This window comes from Oryctolagus cuniculus, chromosome 12, assembly GCF_964237555.1.
Source record: "Oryctolagus cuniculus chromosome 12, mOryCun1.1, whole genome shotgun sequence".
Classification (NCBI taxonomy): domain Eukaryota; kingdom Metazoa; phylum Chordata; class Mammalia; order Lagomorpha; family Leporidae; genus Oryctolagus; species Oryctolagus cuniculus.
This window is the reverse complement of record NC_091443.1, coordinates 9,770,536-9,783,333: the sequence shown is the minus strand read 5'-3', so window position 1 is coordinate 9,783,333 and position 12,798 is coordinate 9,770,536. Positions and strand designations below refer to the sequence as shown.

Here is a 12,798-nt window from a genome sequence, read left to right as displayed (position 1 = left end):
GCCTCCCACATACGAGGGCCAGTTCCTGGCTCCGCGGCTCTTCTGCTTCTGACCCGGCTTCTCGCTAGCGTTCCTGGGAAGGCCGCGCGTTCTGGCCCACGTGCGCGGGCCCTGCCATTCTGGAGGGAGACCCAGAGGGTGGTCTGGCTTCTGGCTTCAGGCTCCCTGAACTTGGCTCTTGAGGGCATCTGGGGAGTGAACCAGGGGATGGAAGATCTCTCGCTTCCCCCCCACCCGCTCTGGTCACTCTGCCTTTCAAATAAATAAATAAATAAATAAATAAATAAACCCTGACAACATACGGGCTCCGTGGCAGCCACGTGCACTGTACACCCCGAGTGACAGGGTGCGCCTTGCTTGCTTGTGTCTGACGCCTGCGTTGGAGCAAATCTATTCCATTTCGCCTCTGCCACCCTTCTCCCGTGGGCTCTGGCCAGACCCGGGAACCCGGCTAATCCAGAGCTGGTGAACGAGAGGGAAGCACACAGGTTCTATAACATTCCGTGCACGTGGGGAACTCCCTGAGCAACGGAAGGAGGCTGCCTTTGCCCTCGGGGGATGCAGGACCCAGTGCTGTCACGGGAGCCAGAGGAGGCCGTGTAGACGCTCCTGGAAGACGGGGGTGACTTCAGGTTCGCCGCAGTTACCAGGTTCCGGGGACCGAGTATTTCGCCGGGGTCCTGTGGTGGGCACTGAGCCACCTCCAGCGCTGCAGTGAGCACCTTTAGCAGGAAGTACTCAACCCAGACTGCTCGCATCAGAATTCCTGCCCGGCAAGTCACTGGGGCAAGCGACTTCATCTCCCATCCCCAGGTTACTCACAGGCAAACTGGGCACGGGAGCAACTACATTGCGTCTTTTCGAGGATTAAGTGAGAAAGTCCACACAAAGCATTTTTCACCGTTTCATACAGCAAGCACTCAATAACCAGTAACGCAGCTTATCCGTCATAATTTCCGTGGGTGCGTTTGCGCCGGAGGTCAAAGGCACACGCCACCTTCTCATCCGAACAAAAGTCAACTTCTGTTCCGCCGGCGGTGGCCAGAGCTGCGGTTCCCCGGAGGGCCTGAGAGGGGCAGCGTCTCCCTGTGACGTCACCTGGGTCTCCCTCACATGACCCGCAGTGGGCGTCTTTGATTCGCTGCCCCATTACCTAAAGTTAGTGCCTGTCCTTAGGGATTTCTCCGGGTTTACTGGAAATGAAAGAGACTGGCATATTTTCTAGTGTGTGTAATAAATATTTCCCCGTTTGCTTCTGCCCTTCTGACTTTATATGTAGTTTCTTTTTTTTGGGGGGGGGGCATGCATGAATTCTCTTTTTTCTGTAGTAAAATATATCAATCATTTCCTTCACCATTACTGGGGGTCTCTTTTATGCTTGGAAAAATCTTCCCTGAGCAGAACCGCACGTGCTAACATTCCTGTTTTTGTATAAGTGACATAGATTAATTAACTCTTGTCTTCATGGGGCTTTTATTTGGGTGTAAGAAGTGAAGTAAGTAGGATCTTGGGGATTTTTTTAAATGATTTGCTGGTCTCCCCCACAAGGCGCTTGCTGACTTTTTATTTTCTCTTGTGCTTTGAAATGCCACCAAAATGGTTTAATTGGGGAGCTTTGAAATAGATTTTCACATGGTTGACTCTGTAGCCCATGTTTCCACCTTTTTTTAAAATCTTACTGGCTTTCAATTTAGTTCCATTTTTTCTTAAGTAGAAAAGCTACTGACTTCCAGTTGTGTGCTGTAGCTAACTCACGTCTCTAACAGGTTTTCAGCAATGTCTGTTCTCTGTCTGATGAATTCTCTGTCAATACCGATCGCTCTCCCTTTCCCCAGTCGCTCTCCCTTTGCATCCTGTCTTGTCTTCTGTTTGTGCATGTGGCTGCGGTAAGGAAGTGACTAGCACATTCTTCTGTCTTCCGAGGCCTCTTGCCGGAGAGACCCGATTTTTCTGAGGGTGGCTTTGCCCATTGGCTTCTCTGGTTGGCCAGCCTCTCTAGCACCCAGACCAGGATATGTGAAGCTACAGAGCAAGCTCAAGGAACGTGACATCGCATTTTCCCTTGAGACCCGAGGTCCCCAGCCAGCCTGCCTCACTTCCTCTACCTTTCAGCATCTTCTTACACTTGCTTCTGTTCTCATGTGTACCTGGCAGGAGGCATGGGGACGAGTGACGAGTCTACCGGGTCCAGAAGTCCTTTAATAGCTGAGTCTGTTCCATTTACACTTATTGGTGTAGCACTTAACTTGCTCCAACTTCTCTCCTTTCTTATTTCCGTCCTCGCGTCTCCCTCTGTACTTGCTCTGTGGGGGTTATTTGCAGGGCGTGTGGACATGTGCTTCCCTGCCACTAACTTGGAAGGGTCCCATCGTGCTGGTGGACTGATAGTCTCCATGCGGGAGGCCATGATTTCAGATAGTCAACTCCCGTGCAGTTAGAGCTGGGGCAGTGCCAGGCCCACAGGCTGACAGCTGGTCTTCCGGCCCCTGGCAAACCCATCACACAGGGAGTGGCTGAGGAAGGGAAGGGCCTCTCCTGCAGGTGTGCGTCCACTTTGAAAGAGCGGGGCTGACTGGGCCCACGCATGGACTTTTACGTCCCTGCGACAAGGGCATGCTGCTCGTTTTCACAGTCAGGATGCGGTGTGAGCTTCCTACCGGAACCCCTAGGTTCCAGGATGAGGCACCGGGGGAACCAACCCCTGGAGGGAGGCCTGGGTTTCCCATCAGGCTGTGTGGGAGCTCCTGCCCCTGACGGCTGGTTTGGGGAAGGCAGTGCTTCATCCGGGCATCCCCAGCCCCTGGTTGTGTGGGACTGAGCTCCCTCTGGCCGGCCATCACCAAGGCTCACCGGAGGAGGAGCCATTTTTTCAACGGAGAGTCGAAAGCCCATCTAGAAGAAGGGCCTTGCCCGTGGACTCAGGACTTCAGGGTCATGTTCAGCCCCACCTGGTGGCTTCCTTTCCCTTTGGTGGGCGATGTAGGCCCCCTGCTGTCGTAGCCGGCTCCTGGCTGGGACCCAGGGTGGGTGGGGTGGGGTCCAGCCCAAGTGCCCGACACTCAGTCGTCAAGGCTTGGCTCGCAGAGCAACGCTGACCGTGGCCCTTTCCTTGGCCCTTTGCCCCCACAGTGACAGCCGTGTCCCCCTCAGAGCCTCACCCCTGGCTTCCCTGGGTGCCTGTGAGCAGCCACAGCTGAACCCAGAGCCCACGGCAAGCCTTGCTCTGGCAGTGAGCGTGGGTGCCCGGCCGGTGGCCGCTCAGTGGTGGGTAAGTACACCTGTCCTGCCCTGTGGCTGGGAAGCCCAGCCTTGCCTCCCCCGGGTGTTGTCCCAGCGGCTTCCCCACAACCTGTGTCTGCAGGCAGGCCTCTGGCCAAGTCTGCACACTGCACACAAGCCCCTCCTGGCCTTACTAACAAAACCTTCCACCAGGTGGCTCTCAAGTTCCTGGGGAAGAGGGCAGGCAGCATCCACAGGGTTCTAACGGGGTGGGGGGGACACAGGGACCACGCCTCCTGCCAGGTACACATGAGAACAGAAGCAAGCGTAAGAAGACGCTGAGAGGTAGAGGAAGTGAGGCAGGCTGGCTGGGGACCTCGGGTCTCAAGGGAAAATGCGATGTCACGTTCCTTGAGCTTGCTCTGTAGCTTCACATATCCTGGTCTGGGTGCTAGAGAGGCTGGCCAACCAGAGAAGCCAACGGGCAAAGCCAGGCCTACACAGTTGCCTTGGCCGTGTGGCAGCCAGGCTGGGATTTGGGTGAAAGGGCTTGAGATCCATGGCCAGCCCCTGTGCCAGGCTGCACAGACCCCTCCTGCCCTATTTCCCACTGTGAGTGGCAAAGGGTCCCCCGATTCCCATCTGATGGGCTTTCCTTATTCATCTGGGGAGACTGGCAAGTCCCTGGCTCCCAGCTTTTTCATGGGGACCTTCGGTCATGACAACAGTGAGCTTGGTAAAGGAGGCCGGTGGTGCACAGGCTGGGCTCCCTCTGCGCCAGCAACACGGGTCCTAGGACGTGACCAGGGTCTTGGAAGACAGCTCAGCGGTCCTCGCCCAGGCTGCCAGTGCCACGGACGGCCCGGACGCTGCTGGCTTCGTGTCCTGCACCTTCACAAGACCTTCATGTGGACCCAGCGGAGTGATCCTCTGTAGAAGCAGATGAATCTGACGCTTTGAGCACCCAAAGGTGGCCAAGCTGGGGTCAGCTCAGGGGTCAGAAGGCAGCAAATTAGATGGCCAGGCAGCCACCATAATGGAGCAGGGGGTGTGCAACCCTGCCAGCGAGGATGGGTTTACTGATTGGAGCTTGTTATCAAGAGCCGGGTGGTGCTGGGGCTTCGTGTGTGCCTGGGGCTGATCTCCAAGACCCGTGCTCTTCGCATGGATGGATGAGCCCATCTGCTGAGGCTCACTGTGGGTCCGTCCACGGGATTAAATTACAACAAGTCAGGCCGGCACCGCGGCTCACTAGGCTAATCCTCTACCTTGCGGCGCCGGTACACTGGGTTCTAGTCCCAGTCGGGGTGCCGGATTCTGTCCCGGTTGCCCCTCTTCCAGGCCAGCTCTCTGCTGTGGCCAGGGAGTGCAGTGGAGGATGGCCCAAGTGCTTGGGCCCTGCACCCGCATGGGAGACCAGGAGAAGTACCTGGCTCCTGCCATCGGATCAGCGCAGTGCACCGGCCGCAGTGCGCTGGCCGCGGTGGCCATTGGAGGGTGAACCAACGGCAAAGGAGGACCTTTCTCTCTGTCTCTCTCTCTCACTATCCACTCTGCCTGTCAAAAAAATAATAATAATAAAAAAATACAACAATCACACCCCAGTCCCAGTCCTGCTTCCCGGGAGTCCAGTGGGTGGGGTCACTGGACACGCAATGCGTCTTTCAGAGCCCACGCCAGGCATTTCCAACAGAGGGGATTTAAAGCAGGAATCGCTAGTACAGGTGTGAAGTGCCAGGAAAACACACACACACACACACACACACACACGAAAGGAAGCCCTGAGTGACCCAGGCGTAATGACCGCAGGAAGTTGAGGTGAGGACTTTTCTAGAACATGGGTCTTGGAGGGACAGTCTCATGCGACTGATACATGGCTTCCCAGGGACTGGCTCCGCACGGCTGGCCCCAAGCTCTAGGCAGGTGACAGTGACTCGTGCCACTAAAAAGAGGAATGTTCTGTGGCTTGTCCTGGGACTTCTTTATTTTTTTAACAGAATATTTATTTCTTTGAAAGTCAGTGTTATGGACAGAAAAAGAGCGAGAGACCGTCCGTCTGCTGGTTCACTCTCCAAATTGCGCCAACGGCCAAGGCTGAGCCAGGACAAAGCCAGGAGCCTAGGTTTCCTATGTGGGTGCAGGGGCCCAAGCGCTTGGGTCATCTTCCACCGCTTTCCTAGTGCATTAGCAGGGAGCTGGATTGGAAGTGGAGCAGCTGGCTGTTGATTCGGCACCCATATGGGAAGCTGGCGTCAGGGCAGGTGGTGGCTTTACCTACTACACCACAGGGCTGGCCCCTCGTCCTGGGCCGTCTAAGAAGGGCACACAGACAAGTGGGCGTGGGGACCTCCCCAGAGGGAGCCCAGCAGGTGAAAGAGGTGGAAGACCATCAAAGGGCCATCACCTGGGTCTTGCTGGTACTTCAGCCGTCAGCTGCTGCCCACAGAGGCCGGAAACAGGAAATCCTCCCCTTTCACCTCTTTCTATATTTTGGTTCCTTATTAATGGTTCTCGCTGACAAACCTAACGGGAAGTTGACTGACAAGGGAGGTGGGGATGTACTGTGTGTAGAGACGCAGCCCCCACGCCCCGGAGCTGAGTTCTGAAGGGGGATTTGGGGGCTGAAAGGAGAGGCAGTTGCTAGCACAGGCGTGCCTTGGACAAACCCGCTTCCACACAAGCTTTGAACTCGTCTTCAGAATTCCGTAAGCAGCAATGTCATCATGCGTCTGCCCAGCAGGATGCAATTGGAAAAGAAATGAAAATCAGTATCAACAGACAAGCAACGCCGTGCAGCGCCCGTCATCCTCGCTACAGTGTCTCATGCATTTACAACTTCTGTAACAAGTCGGGATAATTTTCTTTAGTTTTTCATACAATCCGTCACAGTAACCAGCTGTTCATAAAGTCCCGGGGCCCTCTGAACCCCTTGTTCCCATTTCCAGGGAAGTCTGAATCAAGCACAAAAAGGAGACGACCTTGCTCACCCCACTTTACAGATGAGAAAACTGAGGATCTAGAATGAGAACACTGTACGTGACTATGGAGAGACAGGGTCCCACACCGGCTGCTTCCCTGCAGAGCCAAGTCGGACTTCCTCCTCTCCTCCCGCTTCCCCCTTAGGGACAGAGGGCGTGGCTCTGGTGCCCAGGATCTGGGTCGGCTCCAGCCCCCCCGCTGCCGAGCCAGTGCTCACCCGGCTGTGCTGTTGCCCTTGGCGATGTTCGTGCCGCCTTCGCGTCTCAGCCACCTGCCCTTCCAGTTCTTGGACGGACACGTGGATGGCCACCAGTGCCCGCAGGGAAAGCCGCGAAGCAGGAAGGGGGCGGGACCCGAGCTCATCCACTGCGGTCCTGGAACCACGGAGAGGTTGCTAGGACATCTTCATCCACCAGGTGGGGCTTTCCGCCTCGTGGGGCATTTGCGAGCAATGGAAATGATTTAAGACCTGATAACTCTTAGGGGAATAACCGAAGCCCCCCCGGGTAAATCCTTAGCGCCTCTCGGCTCCCTTTCCCCACCTGTTAGCGAGAGGCTACTTTCATATTCACCGGGCTATTGTCAGGATTTAGTAGTTTATTTGTGAATATTATGTCCTACCAATGTCAGCCTAGTCGTAAAACTGAGGACTGAATTTGCGCCACATGAGCTCTGGGAGACTCATTCCAACCACAGCGGAGTGCACGCCTCTGGAAGTGGAACCGCCTTGGAATCGTTCACATGTTTATTAATTTTTTTCAAAATGCCACACTCGACAGTTGAAGAAAGCAAGCGACACAGAAGTTCCTGCCGCGGGAAATGACCTCCGAGCCCAGCTCTCTCCTGCCCCTGCCTCCCTCCTAGGAAGCGACGCTTTCAACTGTTTCTGGCTTTAGTTCTGGTGGTTTTCTCCATGTCATTAAAAAATGATTCTTACACCAATATCTTTGTGTATGCAAATTAGATCAATTAACTCACCCCTACAATGGATAAGGATGCACCTCACCTTGACCCCAGTAAGAACATTTCGCTTCTCTGATGGACCACTTCTGGAGACATTTGTTTCGTATCTTAGCAACCATACACAGTAGCTTGGGATTCACCACCTTGGAAGACAAGAGCGCTGACCCTCGGCACTTTGTCATTTTCTGTTCTCCTCCCGTCCCTCCTCCTCTGTTTTCTATCTTTCACCTTCACATGAGCCAAGAATGACAGCTGTCCACGTTGATTCTGCAGCCACAGTGATCTATCCTGGAATTTCTCTCTGGTTGATCCTCAAAGTTCTCTTGCAGTGTTTACATTATGATGAGTGTGAAAATACTTTTTTTTTTTTTTTTTTTTTTTTTGCAGAGCCAAGCATGTATTATTGTGTCTCTTCCTGTTATGCTGTTTTGGGTTTTTAGAAAGTGCTCCTGCCCACCTTCTGGGTCCTGAGAGCCTCGGTTCCCGCCGGAAGGTGCCCGACACACATGGGCACGGGCCGAGCATCCACACCCCGTGCGTCCCAGGGAAGCCAGCTCTGCCCACCCTGCTGGCTGCCTCTGAGTGCCCGGAGCTCCGGACGGCGTTCCCCCGCGTGCCACCACCAAGCACGTTACCTCTCTTAGGATTCATTTTAGCACGCGTCACGGATCCCTTATTAGCTACTGCCCCAGAACCAGTTATCTGCAAGCTTAGTGACTCAAGACGGTGATAGTGATTTGTCTTCTCTCACATTTTCCTGGTCTGCAGCTCAGCCAGGACAGCTGAGAGCGGCCAGTCTCTGCTCATCATGTCAGGGACAGATGCAGAGGCCGGAGGTTGGAGTCACCCCAGGCTTGCCCAAGGCTGGAGGATCTGCCCCTCCCCCCCCCCGCCACGGCGACAGGCCAGCTGGTTCTGGAAAACTGGTGTCCTTTCCACAGGGCTTCGCGAGTGACTCGGGGCTCAGTCGCTGGTTCCCACCCAGCACACGACCCAGCCGGAAGCCCCGTCCCTCTGCTGACTGCTAATGCTGGGTACTGTTTGTGTCCCGTGCTGGACGCGGGGTCCTTAGTGTGGTGGTGTTGGGGCGGTGGGGCCTTGAGGAGGCAGAGCGGAAGGCTGGTCACTAGGGGCTGCCCTGGGAGGGACTCGCGCCGTCCCCTAAGGCCCTCACTGGCACCGTGAGCATCGGCTGTCACTGTTGCCTCCCGCCCTGGTCAGAGGATGAGGAGGTGGACCAGCAGTGGTGATGTTGCTGGCCTGGCTGTGTGGACAGGGCTCTGGCCAAGGCAGCACTGCTTGGGCAGATCCAGACCGACTGTGACAAAGGTAACAGGGACTTGCGCAGTGCCCGGGGGCGGGGCGGGGGAGACATGGGCCCGGGGGCGGGGCCCAGCTGAGGGCCAGGTGTGGCCCCGCCTTCGGCTCCCTTTGTGGCTCGAGCCACAGTCTCAGGGCCCAACACACACGGCGAGAGGCAGCAGCTGTCCCGACGCGGCTTCTTTCCCTGGCACACAATGTAATAGGCGTGGCTTCTTTCCCTGGCACACAATGTAACAGGAAAAGAACAGCGACCCCAAGAGAGCTGCCTATCCCCCGGCTGCTCTTGGATTTCGCTTCACATACCCTCATCTGTATCCGTGCACGTGCGTGTGTGCGTGTGTGCATGGCCCTGGGTGTGTGGATGAGGGGGTCTCCCAGGGCTCACGGAAGCACAAATGAAAAATCTGTAGATTCCAAAGCCGTTTGCACCAAACCTACCTTTGAATCGCGCTTTCCACAAACTTTGTGAAGTAGCCAACTATATATATATGTCATTCTGTACGCGTATTCGCACCGATTGCTAACTCCACCGCTGACCTTGGTTTCAGTCCGGGATCCGCGTGCTCACGGCGTCCGCCCATCGGTGCACAGTCAGCCTGCTGCGGGGCTTTGCTTTGTGAGGCGCTGGGGGTGGGCGGTTTTCGACCCCCCCCCCGCCCCCCTGGCCAGGCCCGGGGTCCCGCACAGTGGCTGTGCCCCTGATGCTCCGGGACCTGACAGCGCCAGGACGGAACCGCAGGGGCGGCGCTCGGACCGCAGCTCGCCCGCTGACCCCCGAGGCAGAGGAGACTGTCCTGGGCACAGTGTGGCCGCCCTGGGCCAGTGCGGCCTCTCCCGCTGCCCTGGGCTGCCTGCTGGACACCGGGAGGGGGCGCAGCGGCCCGAGCCCGGCCGGAGCCGGAGGGGGCGGCCTGGGGCAGCGCGAGTACCCCCGCCCGCCCACAGGGCGTCCCGCGCCCCGGGCCCCGCTGACGCTTCGGCCACGGGATTGGGATTCCGAGGCCTGGGACACAGAGGTCCAGGAGGGGCTGCCTGCGTGGAGAGGCCGTGCGGCGGCCGCGGCCGGTTCCCCACCGTCCGCCGCTCGTGTGGCTCGCAGGGCTGCCAGCGTCCGCCCCCACGCACGCGAGGGGCGCTCGCGCCCGGGCCCTGCGCAGGTGTGAGGGGTTGGCGGACCTCGCAGCCGTCAGGTGCAAGCTCAGGTGCGCCCCCAGCCCCGCACAGAGCCCGCGGCGGCAGACATGCTTTCTCAGAGCAAGCCGCTTGGCCGGGGCGATCTCCGGCTCGCGTTCCCGCGACGCCGGCTCAGGGACGACTTCCCGCACCACGACCCTCTCGGAGCAGCGGCCCGAATTCAACCCCGCCGCGTCCACATCGCGCGGCCCCAGTCGGCTCGCGCACGCCCCCTGGCGCCGCGGCCGCGCTACTGCCCAGAAACCACGTGTAAGAAAGTGCTTACAACCTAACCACGCACTGCGGCTTCCACCCGCGCTGGCCAATGGGCGGGGAGGGGGCGGGGCGGACGCCGGCGCGCGCCCAATCCCCGCCCGCGTCCCGGGCAGGGGGCGGGGCTCGGGCCGGACCGCGTTGGGTTTGTCCGCAGCGCTGATTACTTTTTCCGAAGGCTGCGGGGCTGCACTTGGGCTGGCGCCGCCGCCGCCGCCGCCGCCGCCTCGCGCGCTCCCGCTCCGCCGCCGCGGCCGGGGCCGCGGGTGCCGAGTACCATGTGCGACGGCGCCCTGCTGCCTCCTCTCGTCCTGCCCCTGCTGCTGCTGCTGCTCTGGGGGCTGGACTCGGGCACAGGTAGCGGCCCGTCTCCCGCCGCCGCCTCTGGCCGCTGCCGGGGCTCGGATGGCTGACAGCGCCCGGGGCGGGCGGGCGGGCACGCCGGGGACTCGGTCCGGGTGGCGCGCGGGGAGGGCAGGCAGGGGCCGCCCGCTGCGGGTCGCAGTGTCCGGCCCCGGCCCGGGCGGGGGGGGGGCCTGGCGGGAGGCCGAGGGCGAGGGCGGGCCGTCGCCAGGGCGCTGACGCCTGTCCTCTCTCCCGCAGCTGTCGGCGACGCGGCCGCCGACGTGGAGGTGGTGCTGCCTCGGCGGGTGCGCCCGGACGACGTGCACCTGCTGTCGCTGCCCGGCGCCGCGGGACCCCGACGGCGGCGGCGCCCCCGCACGCCCCCCGCCGCCCCGCGCCCCCGGCCCGGGGAGCGCGCCCTGCTGCTGCACCTGCCGGCCTTCGGGCGCGACCTGTACCTGCAGCTGCGCCGGGACGTGCGCTTCCTATCCCGAGGCTTCGAGGTGGAGGAGGCCGGCGCGACCCGGCGCGGCGGACGCCCGGCCGACCTGTGCTTCTACTCTGGCCGCGTGCTCGGCCACCCCGGCTCCCTGGTCTCGCTCAGCGCCTGCGGCGCCGCCGGCGGCCTGGTACTGCCCCAGCCTACCCCCACCCCGTCCCCTCCCCTCGTCTGCCAGTAGGGGCCTTTGGGAGGCCCGGGGTGGGGGTCTCAACGGGGGTCTGGGGGCCCGAAGTGAGCGATGCTCTTCCCTACCAACCTCTGGAGGGGCCGTGAGCCTGCGGGGCAGGAGGGCGGGCGTCTGATGGCCTCCGTGTGCTGGGGTTGCCCAGGGGGCTGAGCTAGTCCAGGTGTCGAGAACACCGCATGTGCACAGGTGTGTGCGTGTCAAGGGGACCACTTGCGTGGGATGTGTATGGCTAGTCTGTTGTTGGTCGTGGAGTTGGGCGGTGCTGGGTGTACCTCCTGGCTTGACCCCTTGAGTCTTTGGCACCTGGCCAAGGGTCTGGGGGAGGCGGTCCCAGAGAGGTGACAGGTCTCTTTTTCTAAGTTGAAAGAACGGGAGAGGCGGGGCTGTCGGGGCCTCTCCTCTTTACACGGTGGGCAGGTGTTTGGCGGCCACCCCACTGCAGACCCCGGACCCTGCTGTGCTGCACCGGCAGCCCCGTGACAGGTTGTCCTTGGCCTGGAGGGCTCCTGGGCTGTGGTCCTGCCCATGCTGTCGCTCCATCACTTGGCTACCCTGGTGCCCAGCCAAAGCCTCCTCAGCTTCTCCCGCGCGGCCTCCAGGGAGCACACATGGCCGGCAGATGGGCCACCCTTGCAAAGCCTGGTATCAGCACAGAGCTGAAAGCAGGGGCTGTCTCACTCCCCCAGGGGAACCAGTTTCTGATAGGGCTTTGTGTCTGCCCTGGCCCAGACTCCCAGCCACCTCCCCTTATCTGGTGCCACATCTAGCATTCTCCAGGCCTTGCCCTTTGTATCTGCTGCAGACAGAACCTGGGAAGCCCCAGGGTTCAAGCTTTATGGGAGGCTGTTTCTTCCCAGCTCTGTGGGGGCGGGGAGGGGGGAGACACTGGCTGGTTCCTAGGATCAGCCAACTGCTCCTTTTGGGATGGTTGTGAGTCCTGACTAGGGGGTGATCCGCTTTGGTGAGACTGTAGCCCTGGCGGGAGCTGCGGTGGCACAGGGCAGGGCTCGTGGGCGGTGGGCGAGGAGGCCTGAGAGAGGCCCCATTGCTGCAGGCTCGGGTCAAGGCTGTATCATGTTCTGGGAGGGACTGGAAGCCCACATCATTTTTCCTGTTTTTGCCAGAGTGTTTAAAGTCTAGATCACATGGTAACATCTGAATCCCATTTGCTGCGGTTTAGTGAGTTTCTGTAGAGGTCAGAGTTTATATTTCGTGGTGTAAAGTTTCCAGCGGGGAGCGATCCGTGGAGGAGGCCAGGGTGGAGATGTGGATAACGCCGATTTAAAAATCCTCCCTGGGTGCAGGCCCTGGTGTTCCCGGGACAGCTGCCCTTCCCTGCGGCACCATGTGAGGGCGCTGTGCTGTAGACAAAGGAACCCAGCCAAGAGGCTGATTGCGCCCGGTGCCAGTTGCCGGGGGACCTCCAGGAGTTCAGCTGTTAGATTCCTGCGTGAGCAGACGCTGCCGGTGTTTAGTCTGCCTGTTCACCCCGCTGGTGTGAGCTGGACTTCGGCTGCTGGTCTCCCTAAGTACACACAGGGCCGGAGGCGGGCGGGGAGCGATGGTGGGCTGGCTTGGAGTGGACCCCCTGGTTGCGCAGGAACTTGGGCTCCCCGAGTGGTCGCGGATTGAGGTTCTCAGCCCAGGTAGCCCAGGACAGGCTCAGCACCGAGCAGTGTCCAGTCGGTGGATTTTGGGGGCTGGGCCGTTTCAGAAGCCCCCTTGAGTCTGAAGACTTGACACGCCTCAGGGGCTGGCCCGCTTCTCCCTTTCGGATCAGAGCGTAAATATTTGAGGCTCTGCGGGCCATACGGTGTTTGTCACGACAACTCAG

At 59.6% G+C, this 12,798-nt stretch overlaps 1 protein-coding gene across 1 annotated transcript in view; it reads left to right on the top strand.

The window, feature by feature from the left end:
• The first annotated feature begins 10,117 nt into the window (after positions 1–10,117).
• ADAMTS17 (ADAM metallopeptidase with thrombospondin type 1 motif 17) overlaps positions 10,118–12,798 on the top strand; it is a 268,667-nt gene continuing 265,986 nt past the window's right edge. Inside the window, exons 1-2 of the mRNA XM_051822951.2 lie at positions 10,118–10,287; positions 10,534–10,904. Of these exons, the coding sequence (XP_051678911.2) occupies positions 10,209–10,287; positions 10,534–10,904 (450 nt within the window). The 5' untranslated portion in view covers positions 10,118–10,208. The remainder of the gene's footprint in view (positions 10,288–10,533; positions 10,905–12,798) is intronic.